The sequence below is a fragment of the Periophthalmus magnuspinnatus genome, chromosome 7 (genome assembly GCF_009829125.3).
Source record: "Periophthalmus magnuspinnatus isolate fPerMag1 chromosome 7, fPerMag1.2.pri, whole genome shotgun sequence".
Classification (NCBI taxonomy): Eukaryota; Metazoa; Chordata; class Actinopteri; order Gobiiformes; family Gobiidae; genus Periophthalmus; species Periophthalmus magnuspinnatus.
Genome location: NC_047132.1, coordinates 13,706,876 through 13,727,211, shown reverse-complemented (window position 1 = coordinate 13,727,211; position 20,336 = coordinate 13,706,876). Strand labels below are relative to the sequence as shown.

Here is a 20,336-nt window from a genome sequence, read left to right as displayed (position 1 = left end):
GTGGTGCATGATGGGATATAGCAGTGCATGAAGTGTGCTCGAATGCACGCTTCGTTTATGGCCGATCTCAATGGAAACGCATGGCACATTTTCAGCCACATTCGTCGGGTGCATGGAATGGGACAGGCTTTGCCGCGCTGGAAGTTACCTAAGTGCCCTTCGATTTCGATACACCCAACGAAGTGTACATTTGGCAATTTGGGATATGGTGAATGTGTCAGATGCCCTTCCTCACACCTCCAGTTCTATCATTGTTGACATTTCTCTGTATATAGTTCCATCTGCTGGCGAAACCCGGACTAGTTCACAGATGTCTGAGACCATTACCTGACTCCTGATCTCTCATTTATGACCTCTGATCTCTCGTGGATGACCTCTCACCTCTTGTGTCTGACCTTTGACCTCTGACCGCTCACCTCTCGTGCGTCCTCCGGCTCTCCATGACTGAGGGCAGAGTACAGCAGCATGTACTGAGACGCCCCCACCACAGCACCCCAGCTCACCCGCAGGGAGTCATACGAAGAGGGGGAGACGACAAGGGAGACAGGAGTCTGCAGAGGGGCTGAAAGAGAGAGACAAAAAGAGATCAGACCGCAAAGAGAGAGAGGAGAGAGGGGGAGGGATTAGACTATAGGGAGAGGAGAGAGAGGAGGGAGAAAGGAGTCTGCAGTAGGGCTGAAAGACAGAGAGAGAGAGCGAGAACGAGAGAGAGAGAGAGAGAGAGAAGAGGAGGAGACAAGGAGGGAGACAGGAGTCTGCAGAGGGGCTGAAAAAGAGAGACAAAAAGAGATCAGACCGCAAAGAGAGAGAGGAGAGAGAAAGGGAGGGATTAGACTATAGTGAGAGGAGAGAGAGAGAGAGAGAGAGAGAGAGACAGAGACAGACAGAGAGAGAGAGAGAGAGAGAGAGAGACAGAGAGGAGGGAGAGAGGAATCTGCATGGGAGCTGAAAGAGAGAGAGAGAGGGATTAGACTGCAGGGGGAGAGAAATAGAGAGAAACAGAGAGAGACAGAGAGAGAGAGACAGGAGTCTACAGGGAGAGGGAGAGGAATTAGACCACAGGGAAAGAGAGAGAGGAGGGAGAAAGGAGTCTGCAGGGGGGCTGAAAGACAGACAGAGAGAGAGTGAGAACGAGAGAGAGAGAAGAGGAGGAGACAAGGAGGGAGACAGGAGTCTGCAGGGGGGCTTAAAGAGATAGAGAGGGGGAGACTTCTGACCGAAACTCAAACATGGCGACAGCGTAAAAAACATAGCTCCCCTACAATAAGTTGTGATAGGCCCATATGGTTAAACTCTGAGGCAAAAAGAGAAGATACAGTATCAAGGCAATATTGGAGGCCTTGATGATGACAAGAGGCAAAACAAAAAAATCTATTTGTACCGCTGAATTAAACACGGATAAAAAGGAGGAACAAGCTAAGCTAAGATTGGAGCTAGCTGGCGCGGAGACTGGCATGTTAATGCAGGACTCCCTCGAAAGAACACAAGTGGATAAAAAAATGTCAGATTTGGAGGCTATCTTGTGGGAGATAAAAGATTTCTGTCGAGAAACCATGGAAAACCTTGAAGACATGAGAGGAGAAATAAGAAAGGCTAATGGCAGGCTAGATGAAGCACAAAGATGTTTCGTGGGCGCAGAAGAACGCATCCAGTGCATCAAGGGGGCAACATGCGAGTTAATTAAACTACAGAAAAGGCTGGAGGAGAGACTGATTGATCAGGAGGGCCATGGTAGGCGAGATAACATACGTCTTCACAGTATCAAAGAAGGAGTGGAGAATGGTGCGGTGTCAGTTTTCGTGGAGGCTCTACTTAGGGAGAAACTCAAGTTGCCACCAACTTTTGCGCTGAATGAGGAGAGAGCCCACAGAGCGCTGGGTCCCCAAAGATGACCCCCCATGATCGATTATTGCTCTCAAACTACAAGAGCAAAGAAGAAATAATCAAGAAGACTGTCGTGATGGCAGGTGCAGGTGCAGACCAAGGAGTGCAGACTCGGGGCAAGTTCACAGTGTTTATTCACAATTTGTGCAGAAATACAAGTCAATAGTTCATAAGTCACAGACGGGGAGCAGGGAGCGGGAGGCAGACCAGGCGGGCGTAGTGCAGAGCAGGGACGGGAAGCCTGGACCGGAGCGAGGACAGGAGCGGAACGAGACCAGGGCGAGCCGAGCAAGAGTAATCCAGAGAGCGGGACCCAGGGCGGGAGAGCCCTGGGTTCAGTAGAGGGACCCTGTGTTCCTCTTTTGTAACAAAGGCTCTTTTCTGAGTTAGAATTTGTTTTGTGTCTTGCCCAAGGACACAACGGCAGTTACATAATATAACTTCAGTAACGTGAATCTCCTCCAGATGTAAAGCCCAGGCCTCTGACCCTCGGACACATCTTTAGAATATTTCAAAGTTTGATTTTCCTCTCATGTGGCACCAGTCCCTCTGAAGTAGTTTTATTTTGAAAGGACTCGTGAGGCGACTGGTTTGTCTGTGGTGTAGACTTATTTTGAAAGGGCCTAGTTTGTCTGTGGTGTAGATTCCATAGTTTTAGTTTCTTATGTGGGACTGTTTTAAATCTATTTTTGAAAGAGCAGTTTAGATTAGTTTCATTTCCTCACGTGTGGTGACGGTTCCTCGGAGTGCCAGCCCCACGTCATGTTCGTAAACGGGGAAAATGGAAACGTGATACAGAGTCTGAGATGAGAGGTTCTGAAGGAGTACGGAGGAGGAGGAGCCTGGTACCACCACCTGCAACAGAGCAGGCAGAATGGATCAGATCTGGGGAGAGGAGAGACACAAGAACAGAGCAGGAGCCTTGAACCAACAACTGTAAAAGAACAGGATATACAAGACAGGTAAGATCTGTGGAAAGGAGAGACTCTGCAGAAGAACAGAGCAGAAAGAGCCCACCGCCTAAAATAACACAAGACAGGTCAGATCTGTGGAAAGGAGAGCACAGGATCACCACCTGAATTTAGCGTGTAATAAGAGAAAATATAACCAAAACTACTACTAGTGCTTTGAGAAGAAGGTTTGAACCTGGTCTGGTCCTGGTTTAGTCCTGGTTTAGTCCTGGTTTAGTGCTGGTTTAGTCCTGGTTTAGTCCTGGTTTGGTCCTGGTTTGGTCCTGGTTTGGTCCTGGTTTAGTCCTGGTTTAGTCCTGGTCTGGTCCTGGTCTGGTCCTAGTTTAGTCCTGGTCTGGTCCTGGTTTGGTCCCGGTTTGGTCCTGGTCTAGTCCTGGCTCAGTCCTGGCCCAGTCCTGGTTTAGTCTTGGTTCAGTCCTGGTTCAGTCCCTGTTCTCATGATGTTGTGTGACAGTAAACATGTTAAAACCAGTTGTGTGTGTGTCCTGACCTCTTGTGCACTCTGGCTCTCAGCGCTGTGATACACCACTCTGTACTGTTGCACGTTAGCATTAGCGCTGTTAGCTTTAGGGCCGTTCCAGTGCAGTCGGACGCTCCTGGACTCCAGCTCAGAGAAGCGCAGGTCTGTGGGGCTGGGGAGGTCTGGATGTGGACCAGGGTCTATACCTTGGTCTGAACTTGGGTCTAGACCAGGTTCTCGGCCTGGATCTGGTCTGGGGGCGGGGCCGGGGGAGGGTGTGGCCTCTGGCTCCATACCTGCAACAAACACAGAAGAAAAGGTGAAGAGGCCTCATAATAATAAATGTGAAGTGCAATATATGTTGGAAGAAAATATAAACGATGAAAGATAATATTGAAACAACCTGAAAGAGGACGTATTAACCTCTAAAAGGTATTTACTTCTATACGGTATTAAAGAGGAGGTATTTACCTCTATGGGGTATTAAAGAGGGGGCATTTACTTCTATGTGATATTAAAGAGGGGGCATTTACTTCTATGGGGTATTAAAGCGGGGGTATTTACTTCTGTGGGGTATTAAAGAGGGAGTATTTACTTTTATGGGGTATTAAAGAAGGGGCATTTACTTATATGGGGTAGTGAAGAGGGGTATTTACTTCTATGGGGTATTAAAGAGGAGGTATTTACCTCTATGGGGTATTAAAGAGGGGGCATTTACTTCTATGGGGTATTAAAGCGGGGGTATTTACTTCTGTGGGGTATTAAAGAGGGAGTATTTACTTTTATGGGGTATTAAAGAAGGGGTATTTACTTATATGGGGTATTGAAGAGGGGGTATTTACTTCTATGGGGTATTAAAGAGGGAATATATACATCTATGGGGTATTAAAGAGGGGGTATTTGAGACGTGGGCTTGTGGGCGGAGCCTTGTACCAGAGGCGTGGGCCGTACTGTTTATGTTGGGAGATATCGTACTTTCCCATTCTGTGTGTGTGTCCCATGTGACTCACGTTTTGAGACAGCACGCTCATGGATCCGTCCACACAGGATGTGCACGAGCCGTGACACCAGTTTACTGAGCAGAGGGAAGTCGTTCACGTTATAAACATTTAACTCCTCTGGACCAGACGCCACCTGACGTAACTCTGCCTCATCTGCGTTCTTCACTCCTACAAACACACACATATACACACACACCCCCACACAGGCACATACACACAGACATACACACAGACACACACTTTTAGTTGGCAGTGATATTTATAATCCTGACGAGTCATGGGTGAATGAGGATCACTGAAGAGAAAAAGGAGGTCAGCTGACAGTGTGGAGACTCCTGCAGATGCTTGTCCTAGTTTATATAGCTCCATAATATCTCTATAAAAGTGACCCATATGAAACTTGCGGTAAAACATTCCCGTCCCTCGTACCCACGGTGATGATCTCGGCACCACTACTCTTCAGTTTAGCCGCGGCTGAAACAGCGTCATCCTGAGATTTCCCGTCGGTCAGAAGAATCAGGAATAGGGGCACATCTGAGCGAGCTCCAGAGGCAGAGGTCATACTGTGCTCCATCACATGAAGAAGAGCCTGACCTGAAACAGAGGAACATGGAGGAAACATTTAAAATACAGAGGATCATGGAGGAAACATCTGAAAAACACAGAGGAACATGGAGGAAACATCTGAAATACACAGAGGAACATGGAGGAAACATCTGAAATACAGAGAAGAACATGGAGGAAACATCTGAAATACACAGAGGAACATGGAGGAAACATCTGAAATACAGAGAAGAACATGGAGGAAACATCTGAAATACACAGAGGAACATGGAGGAAACATCTGAAATACACAGAGGAACATGGAGGAAACATCTGAAATACACAGAGGAACATGGAGGAAACATCTGAAATACACAGAGGAACATGGAGGAAACATCTGAAATACACAGAGGAACATGGAGGAAACATCTGAAATAAACAGAGGAACATGGAGGAAACATCTGAAATACACAGAGGAACATGGAGGAAACATCTGAAATACACAGAGGAACATGGAGGAAACATCTGAAATACACAGAGGAACATGGAGGAAACATCTGAATTACTGAGAGGAACATGGAAGAAACATCTGAAATACACAGAGGAACATGGAGGAAACATCTGAAATACACAGAGGAACATGGAGGAACATCTGAAATACAGAGAGGAACATGGAGGAAACATCTGAAATACAGAGAGTAACACAGAGGAAACATATGAAATACAGAGAGGAACGTGGAGGAAACATCTTGGCACTGCTGTCAATCAAACCTGTTGCTAATGCTAGTGGTAGCAATGTCAGATTGTATTAGTATTTCTCACCTGTAAAAGTATTCCCTCCCTTGTATCTGAAGTTGCGCACTGCCTCCAGCAGCTCCTCTTTGTGGGTGAAGTTGTTGAGGTTCCACTCGGTTCTGGGGTCGGAGCTGTACTGTGTCAGACCTGGAACCAAACATCTTAGAACGAGTCATATTTCAATGAAAGTTCAAAGGCCGATATGACTCAACTCTGCCCTCTGTTCTAATGTTGTTCCCTCATCACAAACAGACCTGGAGTTGTGTTTTGTTTCATTCACATATGTTTAACACGCAACCCTTGCATATTTAGACTGAGTTCTTCTCTCAAACTGAAAACACTGTTCCACCTTGTGATGTCATGTGGTAATACAGGAAGTGCTCCACTGTGTGGTTAAACTCTGCACAACTTCACTAGAATCATTTGGATGATTTCAGACCTGGAATTGCCAGGTAAAAGGAGCTGTTAACTTGAAAACCACCACTTCATGACATCACAAGGTGGAGCGGAGCATTTTGAGCTTTGGAGATGTAACAGACTAATAATAAAGTGTTATTCAAACATGTGTGAATGAAACAAAACACAACTCCAAGTGTGTTTTTGAGGTGGAGCATTAGAACATGGAGCTAACAGGGGTCCATTTTGTGTCATACTTTAAAATAAAACAGTGTCTGACCGATCTGCACGTGCTTTGGTCCGATGTGGAATGGGACCATGAGCCCCTCCAGGAAGTCTCGGACTCGTCTGAAGTTTGTACGTCCAATACTCCATGAGCCGTCCACCAGAAACAAGATGTCGGCCGCCGCGTCACTGTCGCACTGGAACGGCCTCCGCACAGACGGGCCTGAGGGGGAGGGGCAACAGTGACCAACTCATTCATGTGCTGTTCAAATCTACAAAATAGATTAGAAGAGCTCATGTTCAGGAGCCTGTGATCAATCCGAGCATTCATGGTCCTGTTTAAGAGTTTGAATTTCAACTAAAAGTTGAGAGTGACTAATTGAAAAAACGTTGACTAATGATAATGCTAGCTTGTGATTGTAATGCTATTTGAGAGAGACTTGTTTAACAGCACAAATCAGTTTACCTGTTGGAGTTCAGATAAATCATTTTTTATGGTCATATTGTGTTAAAATAAAGCTCAGATTAAAGTTTAACAAACATCAAACAGTTCAGTCCTTACAGTTAGCATGACACCCACATAACCATAACCAACAACAACACTGCAGTATAACCGTTTTCTATAAATGTTTACATCAGATGCCCTTCCTTTTATGAACAAGGCCTTCAGAGAGATTTGTTCCAGTAACTTCTGGTTGGTAAACATACTGACAGCACCACTTTCACACTTCTGCTCTAAAAGTGACAGGTTTGAGAATGAAAGAAAGTAAAGTGTTCAAACCAGTGACCAAGATGGTGCCATGGTCAGTTCTAGAAAGTATTTTTGAGTCTGATCCCGAGTCCAACGTGTTACATCACTGTAAAGCTCACAGAGGGGAAAAGCCGCGTCACCTTTAGACAGGTGTGAGAGCAGAAGGGAGGGCCCACGTCACCTTTAAACAGGTGTGAGAGCAGAGGGCAGGGGCCACTGCAGGTCTGTCATTAGACCTGTACACCTCCTCCTCTCTCAGACTCTGCTGGTTTGTCCCATCGCCTATATACAGATGTGTTCCTGGGGCTAGCAGTTATAGCAGCTAATCTGCAACCAGAGACCATATTTGTAAGTTTGAACACAAAATCAGAGAGCCGATCAGGAGCCAGTTTGTTGAAGGTAACGCCCTGTCCCGCCCGCACAGCTGGTTTAGCAAAGAGTGGACACTTGCAATGCTGTCAATCAAGCCTGTTGCTAACGCTAGCGGAAGTACCTCTCTGTGGTGAGTACCTGAATGTGTGTTATGGTTCTTTCGGTGCTTGTCCTCTTTTTCACTCGTCCTCTCCTCTTCTTTCTTGTCGTTTTTGGAGCGATCTTTCTCTTTCTTTTTCTTCCTTCTCTCTTTTGTTTTGTCTGGCATTTCTTCAGGGGGTTCAGAGGTTGTCAGTGTGAGCTCAGGCTCTGAAACAAAACAAAACAAATGGAATAAATATGCCACAGCTATAAAAACTCTGTAATGAAATAACTCAACAAAATAACTCAGGAATAATACAGGAAATACAGAAAGTAAAAGTGACCCAAATGGAGCCAGAGTTGATGGAGCCGGAAGCGTGTGCATGATTACTTCCTGTTAGCTACGTCCATTTATATATACAGTCTATCCTAGCAGGTTAGCTATGTCCATTTATACAGTATTCATCCCCTTGGAACTTTTTCAAATTTTGTCAAGTCATAACCATAAATAATTTTATTATTTTTTTGTAGAAAGAAGAAGTAGAAAGAAAATTATATATTTCCAGATTAAAAAAAACAAAACAAAAAACAACAAAACAGAAGTGCAGCGTGCAAAAGTATTCAGCCCCCCTAAGTCAATACTTTGTGGAACCGCCTTTTGCTGCAATTACAGCTGCAAGTCTTTTGGGGGATGTCTCCACCAGCTTTGCACACCTACAGACTGAAATTTTTGCCCATTCTTCTTGGCAAAACAGTTCAAGCTCTGTCAGATTTGATGGAGACCATTTGTGAACTGTAGTTTTCAGATCTTGCCTTCTGTCACATGTTGTGTCCTCCAAATGACTTCTCCAATGACTGCACCTGTTTGAACTTGTTATCATTATAAAAGTCACCTGTCCACAACCTCAAACAGTCAGACTCCAAACTCCACTATGACCAAGACCAAAGAGCTGTCAAAGAACACCAGAAACAAAATTGTAGACCTGCCCCAGGCTGAGAAGACTGAATCTGCAATAGGTAAGCAGCTTGATGTGAAGAAATCAACTGTGGGAGCAATTATTAGAAGATGGAAGACATGCAAAAGCACTGATAATCTCCCTCAATCTGGGGCTCTACACAAGATCTCACCCCGTGAGGTCAAAATGATCACAAGAACGGTGAGCAAAAATCCCATAACCACATGGGGGGACCTAGTGAATGACCTGCAGACCTAGTGAATGACCTGCAAAGTAACTACCATCTACCATCAGTAACACACTATGTCGCCAGGGACTCAAATCCTGCAGTGCCAGACATGTCCCCCTGCTTAAGCCAGGACATGTCCAGGCCTGTCTGACGTTTGCTAGAGAGCATTTGGATGATCCAGAGGAGGATTGGGAGAATGTCATATGGTGAGATGAATCCGAAATAGAACTTTTTGGTAAAAACTCAACTTTTCATGTTTGGAGGAGAAAGAATGCTGAGTTGGATCCAAAGGACATCATACCTACTGTGAAGGATGGGGGTAGAAACATCATGCTTTGGGGCTGACCAGGACGACTGATCCGTGTAAAGGAAAGAATGAATGGGGCCATGTATCGTGAGATTTTGAGTGAAAACCTCCTTCCATCAGCAAGGGCATTGAAGATGAAAGATGGCTGGGTCTTTCAGCATGACCATGTCCTGGAGTGGCCTAGCCAGTCTCCAGATCTCAACCCTACATAAAATCTTTGGAGGGAGTTCAAAATCCGTGTTGCCGAGCGACAGCCCCAAAATATCACTGCTCTAGAGGAGATCTGCAGGAGGAATGGGTCAAACTACCAGCAACAGTGTGTGAAAACTTTGTGGAGACTTACAGAAAATGTTTGACCTCTGTCATTGCCAACAAAGGATATATAACAAAGTATTGAGATGAACTTTTGTTACTGACCAAATACTTATTTTCCACCATAATTTGTCTCTCATAGTTGAAGTGGACCTATGATGAAAATTATATGCCCCTCTCATCTTTTTAAGACGGAGAACTGTGGTAAGCACAATTGGTGGCTGACTAAATACTTTTTTGCCTCACTGTATGTCCATTTACATGTACAGTGTATGCTAGAGGGGGCAGAGGTGTGGGGGTAGTTACCATAGTTACTTGGTGTCGTGGGGGCAGGGGCAGAGGTGTGTGGGTAGAACACGGCGGTTAGCTCGGTGACAGGTTCGTCGACACTCTCATCTGTTTCTCCTGAACCTGAGCCCAGAGAAAAGAGACGCTTCCTCTGTCTGCTCCGAACCTGCTCCCCCTCCTTCAGGCTCTGCACTGAAACACAGAAACAAGACCTACAGCGAGGGACTCCACTGAAACACAGAAACAAGACCTACAGCGAGGGACTCCACTGAAACACAGAAACAAGACCTACAGCGAGGGACTCCACTGAAACAAGACCTACAGCGAGGGACTCCACCGAAACACAGAAACAAGACCTACAGCGAGGGACTCCACTGAAACACAGAAACAAGACCTACAGCGAGGGACTCCACTGAAACAGAGACACACATCTTCAGACCTACAGTGAGGCACTCTACTGAAACACAGAGACAAGACCTACAGTGAGGCACTCCACTGAAACACAGAGACAAGACCTACAGTGAGGTACTCCACTGAAACACAGAGACACAACATCATACAGACAAGAAAACCTACAGAAAACCCACAACATAAAAATAACAACATAAACAAAAAACACAGGATCATGTAGAGGGGTTAATACGTGCATTTTAAGACCAAAATGACGAGTCTGACAACAGCAGTTACAGAGAGAGAGTGGCCACAGTTTTTAAATAGTAAGTGAATTGGAGCCAGAGTCAGTGGAGCCTGATGTGCGCCTATGATCACTTCCTGTTTGGAACGCGGCGGCAGTTATGTCCAGTGATATATACAGTCTATGATTTAACCCAGAGAAATTATTCTTACTAATGTCTAATGGATAATGTGAGAGTGATTGGTGGTCAAAGTGTATGGATACTTTACAGTGATATCACACTGGGGTATTCTACATGAATGTCTATAATGGAATGTTCAGCAGTTACGATGGTGACGCAATTCCCACATTAGCAACCATTAGCAAAAGTTTTAAACTCAAGAAAAAATACAAGTTCATGGTCCTATTGAGATTGATTTTCAACAAAAAAGGTGAGAGTGACTAACTGAAAAAGTGCTGGCTAATGCTAGCTAGCTTGTGACTTTAATCTGAGCTTTATTTTAACACAATATGACCATAACGAGTTGACTGATCTGAACTACAACAAGTGAGCTGATTTGTGCTGTTAAACAAGTCCCTCTCAAACAACATTACAGTCACGAGCTAGCTAGCATTAGCATTAGCCAACAGTTTTTCAGGTATTCACTTTCACCTTTCTGTGTAAAATCAAACTCCTAAATAGGGCCATGAACACTTGGAATGACTCCAGGTTCCTGAAAATGTGCTCTTTAAATCACTGGGATTTTTTCTTGAGTTTCTTGAGTACATATCAGGTAATGCTAATGTGTGCACTGTGTCACCATGGTAACTGCTGAACATTCCACCATAGACATACGTGTAGAATACCCCCAGTGTGATGCAGAGTGCACAGTTTTATGCACTGTGCAATGACGAAGCAGGTTCTTAGTGAAAAACAAAATATTTTTCTGAATCTGTGATGTTGCTCGTCTCTCCAGTGCCTTGTGGAGCTGTGTTTGGAACAGTGAAAGTGAAACATGTGCATTGTTAAACCTGAGATGTGCCTACGGCCACGGAGATGCTTTAGGAAAGAATCCACCTAATGAGACTCATCTATGCGACTTTAGACTGAGCAACCTGTCTGAGCACGCACACAAAGAACACATTCAGAACACACACAGAACGCACACACAAAGAACACACACAGAACACACGCATACAGACACAGAACACACACAACCTATCTGAGAATAAACACACACAGAACACACACACAAACACAAACAGAATATACACATAAAAAAACAAACACGACCTGTCTGAGCACGAACACACACAGAACACACACCAAAGAACACACACATACACAATGAGCAAATCTCAAAGGCAGCAGTTTTTGAATTTTCATAATTTTCTCCACAAACAGCAAACTCTCCTGTTTTATTCTTCATACAAACTGCAAACGTGTTCTGTAATAGCCTGTGATCTCTGAACAGAATCCTGTTCTTAACATATAAATCTCAAATCTAATGGCACTTCCCAAATGGTTCAGCTCTAAACTGCAGACTGAGCATTGCCAAATTTTGTGAGTTCACAAACTCTTCAGAATCCGACTTTAAACGGCTTCGGCTGAATCGTCTGTATGTGGTAGGTCCTGACCAATCACAGAGAAGCACTGTGGTTCGTACCGAGCCAGCAGCAAACAAACCAAAACAAACATGGCGGCACAGACTTCAGCCTTTGTATGTGCTCAGTGTTCAGAGGGAAGAAGAGCTTTGTGCTTTTGTGGAAAAACGTCTGAGCTTTTCTCTAAACTGGATTTAACTAGAGTTGTATGATTTTTCTGCTAGTTCTGATGTTGTGATGCTGAATCAAAGTGAAATATCTGTTTGAACATTCCGATCTCTTTCAGTGAGAGCCGTCCCAGACTGAGGTGTAGAAGTCTATTCAGAGTGTTACACACACCAGTCTGGAGAGAGCAGGTTACCACAGATCTACAACAGACCTACAACAAACCTACAACCACAGACTTACAACAGACCTACAACAAACCTACAACCACAGACTTACAACAGACCTACAACCAACCTACAACTACAGACTTACAACAGACCTACAACCAACCTACAACTACAGACTTACAACAGACCTACAACAGGCCTACGACCACAGATCTACAACAAACCCACAACCACAGACCTACAACAACCCTACAACCTACAACAAACCTAGGACCTCAGACCTACAACAGACCTACAACCACAGATCTACAAAAAACCTACAGCCGCAGACCTACAACAGACCTACGACGGCGGAGGCAGAGGGACTTTAAAGTGAGTCCAGAGGAATGGATAAAACTCTAGGATCATTTCACCACCAAACGTTACAAACACGAATCTGCAGGAAACTGGAACATGTGAATGAAACAAAACACAACTCCAGAGATGTTTCTGAGGAGGATGCCATTTTAGAACAGGGTTAAAGCCCCACTGTGGGATATTTCATCACATTAGAGCAGGGTTACAGAGAGAATAGACTCTTTGTTGTGGGTTCAGCTCTTACTAGAGAAGCGTCGTTTGGCCAGCAGTTTTTCCGTTGTACCATTAAGCAGGAGCACCTGCAGGGCGTATTCTTGAGTAGAGTCCAGACCAGCCACAGTGGCACGCCCCCTGGTGGTGGTCAGCATCAGTTCAGGCTGAGGCACATCTGAAACACAGGAGTCACATGGTGTCAGTCCAACATCAATGAGGTCACCGGTTCAAGTCCCTCACTGTCCCTGGGCATGATACTTCTCTCTCTACAGCAAGGGAAGGGGCACACGTGAGGGGGGGGCACATGTGGGGGAGGAGCATATGTGAGGGGGGTGGCATATGTGAGGAGGAGGGGCATATGTGGGGGGGGGCATATGTGAAGGGGAGGGGCATATGTGAAGGGGAGGGGCATATGTGAGGGGGAGGGCATATGTGAAGGGGAGGGGCATATGTGAGGGGGAGGGCATATGTGAAGGGGCCAAAATGAGGGGGAGGAGGGGAGGGGTCTAGAGGACTATGGAACAGTGTGGCCATGGCCAAATTCGTCAAATGTACCGTTCAAAGGTACCCTTCGAAGTACTCCCCTAAGTATCTTTCAAAGCACCCGGCCGAGAATGGGTACTCCTCAGTGTAGCCGCCCTCTTGCCGAAATGAGACAGGCCTATACCATGGACTGTACTTCTACCACTGTCTTTGCATGTACAATATGTACGTTACGTACGTTATTATAATTATTTATTATTTAATAGAAGAAAAGTCAACGTGTCGTCACCGAGGCCATTTATTTCTGTTTAGATTGAATATCAATAGGCATATATAATATTGTAACTACTTCATAACTTTAATAAAATATACCTTGTGAAAATGTAATAACAGAGACAAAGGTAACCAATATCGCTTTTACATTCATAGTCTATAAACCAGAGAACACTGATTAGTTGTACATAAAGTGGGATATTGCAGTTTAATGATCTGGTATTTGCACCAGGTTTAATTTGGAAACGTGTGCATATATATATATATATATATATATATATATATATATATATATATATATATATATATATATATATATATATATATATATATATATATATATACATATATACATACATACATACATACATACATACATACATACATACATATATATATATATATATATATATATATATATATATGTGTGTGTGTGTGTGTGTGCGCATCTTTAGTTTCACTGACCTGATATGGGTTTGACTCGGACCTTGTATCCCTGCACTGGCCCCTCAGGCTCTTTCCACTTCACCTGGAGACGTTCCTCAGAGAGAACGGTCAGCTTCAGACGACCTGAGGCACAAACAGGGTTACAGGTCAGATCTGTAGAAAGACCACCCCACTAAACACGGAGACAAGGTTACAAGTCAGGTCTGTGGAGTGGCCACCCGGTCTTATGGTGAGACTTAAACCTGACTCTAGCTCTGCTCCTGTGGCTCTTTGGGCAGAGGATGTGTTTAATCACTTGCTGCACTATGTAACTTTTCTTGTGGATTGGGAGTGCAACTTTCTTCCAGGCAAAAAAAGGGAGGAGGGAGAGAGGGGAGTAGGGGTGAGGATGATGGGGAAGAGAGGAGACAGAATTAAATTGAGACAAATAAGAGAAAAAGGGGGAGAGAGGGGAAGAAGTGAAAAAGGAGAGATGCAGGCTTTTACAGAGGAGCAGAAGGGGGGAAGGGTAGGGGGCAGCCGAACTGAAAGACGAGGGTTGTTGAAGATGTGCTGTGGAAAATGTGGAGCCCAAAACAAAAGTGAGTGATTGATGAGGAGGAAGTGAAGAGTTCCGATCTGAATCTCATGTTTAGAACGGCTCACAAACTATAAACATGGAAATATTAAAGAGACACAAACAGCTCAAATCACTCAGATCCTACAAACACACAACCGTATCCATAGACTGTATATATAAATGGTCATAGCTAATCTGCTAGCCACCGTTTTCCAAACAGGAAATGAAACTTTGCATTGAAAAACTGTGGCCTCTCTCTGTAACTGCTCCTGTCAGACTCGTCATTTTGGTCTTAAAATGTTTGTGTTAACCCGCTCTACATCCTGGGGTTTTTATTTCACTATTGTGTCTGTAAATCAAGATATGAACATTAATAACAGACAAATCAGGCGCCTTCTTTCCCCAAAGTCGCTCCTGCTAGCGTTAGCAACAGGTTTGAGTGACAGCCTTGTTGCACATAGACACAGGAAGAACATGCAAACTCCACACAGACAGGCCTGGGCGACTTGGGGATTGAACCTAGAACCTTCTTGCTGTGAGTGCTTGCCCTCCTCTCGCCCTCTTCTCGCCCTATCCTCCCCCTCTTTCCCTCTCTTTCCCCCTCCTCTCCTCCTCCTCTTCCCCTCCTCCCGCCCTCCTCTCCCCCTCTCTTCCCTCCTTCTCTCACCCTCCCTCCTCCTCTACCCTCTTCCCCCCTTTCTCCCCTCCTCAGAGCCTATCCTCTCTCTCCTCCTCCCCCTCCTCCCTACCTCCTTCCTCTCTTTCCTCCTCCTCTCCTCCATCTGCCCATCTCAGTAAAAAACAGTCTCCCCTCCTCTCCCCTCCTTCCTCTTTTCTCCCCTCCTCATATCCTCTCTCCTCCTCCCCCTCCTCCCTCCTTCCTCTCTTTCCTCCTCCTCTCCTCCATCTGCCCCTCTCTCAGTAAAAGCGCTTCTTGTGTCTGTTCTTGTGGAAAATAAAAAGTCAGGGCTGATTTAGTGCAGAGGTCAAAGTTCATGTCACACAGACGTCACCCAGTTCCTGTCTGAGACAATCCCCCTCTGACCCCGAGACCCAACCAGAACTCAACCAGGACTAAACACGGACTAAACAAGGACTGTGCTAGGATCACAACTGGGCTAAAACAGGACCCAACCAGAACTCAACCGGGACTCAACCAGGACTAAACAAGGACTAAACCAGGACTGAACCAGAGCTAAACCAGAGCTCAACCAGGACTAAACAAGAACTGTGCCAAGACCACAACAGGACTAAAATAGGACCAAATCAAGACTGAAGCAGAATTGAACCAGGACCAAACCAGGAGTGAACCAGGACTGAACCAGGAAAAATCTGCCTGAAGTCACTCCCTCTACATTCTGTTCTTGATGCAGATGAGCCTAGAATCAGAGCCACAAAGAGCCACAAACAACGGAGAGGTCAGAACTGTTGTTGATTCTGCACAAATCTCCCACGGCAATGGAAAGGTTGTCTGCTCTTGTGGCTGCCTGGCTGGCACCCTGAGCAGTTTTTGACAGATCATGAGAAGAAATGCAGCATGAGCAAACAACAAAAATGAGGGACCATTGAACTTCATGAAATGAGCTTATTTTGCCATATCCATGGAGACCGGAGATGGAGGAGAGTGAACCACAAGTCCCACACACACACACACGGACAAACACCCCCCCCCCCCCCCCACACACACACACACACACACAGTCATACCCACACACAGTAGAGCTGTGTTTTGTGTTATAATGTTGCATGACTGTTGTGTTTTACCTTGTCCATAGACTCCAGAGGACAGCAGCAGCAGAGCAGAGAAGAGGAGAAGTCTGTGCAAGGAAGAGGAGGAAGAGGAGAAGGAGGCGGAGGGTGGAGGCATCATCACCTGAAAACATGAAGAGTGCAGAAGTTATGTATAAAACTGTAAAACACAAAGACATGACATGAACAAACCAGAGACAAAATGGAACAGTGGGGAAATGAATAAACACAAGGATGTATGGGCTTCAAATGTCAAAATGTGGCACTGTCTGGAGTTTCTGCCACCTGCTTGTCTCCATGGAGATGTCATTGCTTTGCCTGGAAGGTTTCACAGTGTGACATTAAACTAACCCACCCTGCATTTATTCCATTACTGCTGCTTTTATAACTACTGCAAAAACATGCATTCCTCATGCAGTGGGGTCGCTCCTCCACAGATCTGTGTGTCTCCATGGAGATAAGTGGGATGCCTTACTGTGGCACATTGCAGAGAAAGCAAAGCATGGACACGAGCAGGTGGCAGATCCTCCATCAGAAAAGTTCCACGGTGTCCTTTTAGGGGAGGAGGCCTCGGGGAAGACCCAGAAAAGGCTGGAGGGACTATATCTCTCGGCTGGCCTGGGAATGCCTCGGGGTCCCACTGGAGGAGCTAGATGAAGTGTCTGGGGTGAGGGAAGTCTGGGAGTCCCTGCTTAGACTACTGTTCCCGTGACCCGGGTCAGGAGAAAAGGAAGATGTACAGGACCAAATGGTCAAAGGTAGAAAGTGATAAAAGGCCATCAGAATAAAAGAAAAATCACTGTGTGGCTCTGGCCCAGAGGGGCTGGATTTCACTCTGGCCCAGGGTGGACCAGGACCTGGACTGCTTTACTGATTGTTTTAAAAATCTTTACTTTTACACAAATATTTCTGTGTCCTGACAGGGCACTTGGATTATCGTGTGCAAACTGTTGAAGAAAAGTATCAAAGATCTCATGCAAAAGTCCTCAAAATGGCACCCAAAACAGAAAAAACTAATGCGACTGAAAAAGTGAAGAACTAGACCTAGTCTCGATAAAAACATTTTCATTGAGTCAGAGACGTTTTTTTTTTCATACTCTGAACATTGAGTGGATGTAGTGATGATGATGACAGACTCACAGAGGACATGCTCTGACTAACAGAGGACATTCTCTGAGTTTTCTGAATGTCTCTCAGCTCGTCACCCTCTGCTTCAGTTCTGTCTAAAGTGTTATACAGTTTCCGGTGTCTGTTTCTCACGGGAACCACAGCCTCCCTCTGTCCCCGGAGCTTCATAGACGCCATATTAGAGGCCGGTGCTAATGGCTAACAGCTAATGACCCCCACAGAGCTGTCATTAAGAGAGAGCTCCGCCCCCACAGTCTCTCATCAGACAAACCAGGTGTTTTACAGCCCACTCCAGGAAACAGGACATCTCACAAATATATACACAAATGTTCTATCAGTGACGAGGATCTCGCCACAACATCTGGGAGGGCATCTGGCACACAGGTGTCTGGGAGGGCATCTGACACACCACAACACTGAGAGGGTATCTGACACACAGTAGCCTGGGACGGCATCTGACACGCAAGAGTTTAGGAGGGCATCTGTCACACTGGGGGGGCTCTTATAGAGTGGTCTGGGAGGGCATCAGGTGTATTTCCTGTTTGTATAAGTGTGTGGGGTTCGTCAGCTTGGAGGTATGACAGAGTGGTCTGGAAGGGCATCAGGTGTATGTCCCGCTTGTATGCGTGTGTGGGGTTCGTCAGCTCAGAGGTATGTGGCTGATGGAGCAGATTTCAGACACGCAGCGACATGTGGAGCCAAACAAAGACGGCCATGTTTAATTCAATGTTAGTGTCACCGAGCCCATCTCTTTAAGTCTGGAGGTGTTGAGCCGGCTCTGTGGAGGAGCGAAGCACTTTTTTTTCACAGCTTTGTCAAAATCAGATTAATTAAGTTTAAAGGCCCATATAACTTTATTCTTTGACCTCTGTTCAAATGTTTCCTCATCACAAACAGACCTGGAGTTGTGTTTTATTCACACGTTTAACACACAAATCCTGCATATTTAGCCTGAGTACTTCTCTCAAACAGAAAACACTCTGTTACATTTTGTGATGTCATGTGGTGATAAAGGAAGTGTTCCACTGTGTTTTTAAACTCCACACACCTTCACTAGAATCATAATCGTATTCCAGCCCTGGACTTGCCAAACTCTACTGAACTAAAGGTAAAAGGAGCTGTTAACTTGAAAACTTGTTAACTTGTCACTTCATGACATCACAGGGTGGAGATGTAGACAGACAATAATAGTGTTACTCAAACATGTGTGAATGAAACAAAACACAACTCCAGGTCTGTTTTTGAGGAACAACATTTGAACATGGAATTCATAGGGTCAGTCTGTGGTGTACAGGAGTGTACATAAATCCACGGGCTTCACAAAGTCGAGTCAAAGCAGAAACACGTCTCCATAACTTTAACCTTAGACCAGAGGTACGACGCTTTGGCAGTATATGTTCAGAGATGGAGTAACGTTACTTCAAAATAATATTCCTTTAGTAGAAGTACAACAGCGGTCCAAGAAAGGACTCAAGTAAAAGAAAAAGTAATTGTGAAAAGTACTACTCAAGTAAGAGTAACTTAAAGAGTAACTGTCATCACATCTGATTTATAATTTTGGTTGATGTGACAAATATATCAGTCACAATAAGTGTAATAAGTCACAAAATGTGGTATTTTCAAAGAGCCACAAAAATGAGCCAAACTAAATCTGATCTGAAGGAGCCAGAAACACAAAGATTCAGGTCATTTCATGTTGTTACATAAAGTTCCATGAATGAAACAGAAGAAAAGATAAGCAGATGAACAGATGAAAAAATAAACAGGTGCTTCTTTTAAACACAAAACAAAACATGAAACAGCAATGAGAAAAAAAAATTATTGAGGCAACAGAAGGGATGATGTCAGATCAAAACCAGCTTCATGTTATTGGGTTGTTGTTTTGTTTTTTTTGACTGTGTGCCAGATGCCCTTCCATCCTCATATATCGCTGTGTGTTAGATGCCCTCCCATCCTCCTGTATCCTTCTATGTCAGATGCCCTTCCATCTTCCTGTTTCCCTGTGTGTAGGATGCCCGTTCTCTTTATAGAGTCTATATAAAGTCTTTGTAAAGTCTGTATAACGTCTTTAAAAGTCTTCATAAAGTATTTATAGTCTTTAAAAGTCTTTATAGTCTTTAAAAGTCTTTATAAAGTCTAAATGCTTTTAAACTTTCCTAAAGGACCAGGAGCCTTTTTATTTCAGACGCATTTTTAAGATTTTCCTCAATCAGCTCCGGATAATTTTTAACATTACGATCTCCCACGAGGGCTGATGACACTTTTTTTTAATATGAAAATCTCTTTTTTTCCTCAAACACTTGGGAGTTACGTTACTATTACACATTGGGCGCTGTGTATTTGACCCAGAGTACAGGTACTTTCCCCACAGTCTGCCTCTTCTCCGAGACAAAAGGAACATGACCGAGTCCGAACTTTTAATTAAGCTCAAGCGCGTGAAGAATCCCACAGGTGGCGCTGCGCTGCGACCCAGGGTGGCGCATTCTCCGGACAAACGTGACCTCTGCTCCCTTTGTTTATGAGGTTACGCACAGTCACGCGGACAGGTAAGCGCACACACAGGTAAATGCACAGGTAAATGCACAGGTAAATACACGGCAGGCACAGACTCACCTGTGGTCAGTTGCGCGCGGCTCGCTCCCTCGTGACTCTCCGCGCGGTGCAGATAGACTGACGCCAGCTCCCCGCGTCAGGGCGTCCCTCTCCCCGGTGAAACCCGAGCCTCTCCCCGGGGAAACCCGAGCCTTCTCCGCGGGGGAAACGACCTCCGGCCTGAGGAGGGAGGGGCTCCGGGAGAAGACGTGGGGGTCCGGGAGGGGGCGCTGTAAAAGGGTCTGGTAAACGCACGGGGCGAGTGCGAGCGCGTTCCTCTAGACGCCACCGGTCTGGGGTTACGTCAAGTTTCCATTGCTCAATCTGGCCACGTTTTTATAATTTCCATTTATGGAATTTGCGTTTCCCTGGTGACCTGGTTTAGGGTCAAGCTACGGCCAAAGGTCACAT

General features: G+C 45.2%; 1 protein-coding gene across 1 annotated transcript in view; it reads right to left on the bottom strand.

Moving 5' to 3' along the window:
- LOC117372960 (collagen alpha-1(XIV) chain) overlaps positions 1–20,130 on the bottom strand; it is a 45,011-nt gene extending 24,881 nt beyond the window's left edge. Inside the window, exons 1-13 of the mRNA XM_055223115.1 lie at positions 19,947–20,130; positions 16,221–16,329; positions 13,916–14,020; positions 12,726–12,869; positions 9,590–9,763; positions 7,537–7,707; positions 6,331–6,498; positions 5,682–5,801; positions 4,746–4,910; positions 4,326–4,484; positions 3,346–3,611; positions 2,610–2,739; positions 417–562 (exon numbers count right to left, since the gene is read on the bottom strand). Coding sequence (XP_055079090.1) covers positions 417–562; positions 2,610–2,739; positions 3,346–3,611; positions 4,326–4,484; positions 4,746–4,910; positions 5,682–5,801; positions 6,331–6,498; positions 7,537–7,707; positions 9,590–9,763; positions 12,726–12,869; positions 13,916–14,020; positions 16,221–16,326 — 1,854 coding nt within the window. The 5' untranslated portion in view covers positions 16,327–16,329; positions 19,947–20,130. The remainder of the gene's footprint in view (positions 1–416; positions 563–2,609; positions 2,740–3,345; positions 3,612–4,325; positions 4,485–4,745; positions 4,911–5,681; positions 5,802–6,330; positions 6,499–7,536; positions 7,708–9,589; positions 9,764–12,725; positions 12,870–13,915; positions 14,021–16,220; positions 16,330–19,946) is intronic.
- Positions 20,131–20,336: the final 206 nt, after the last annotated feature.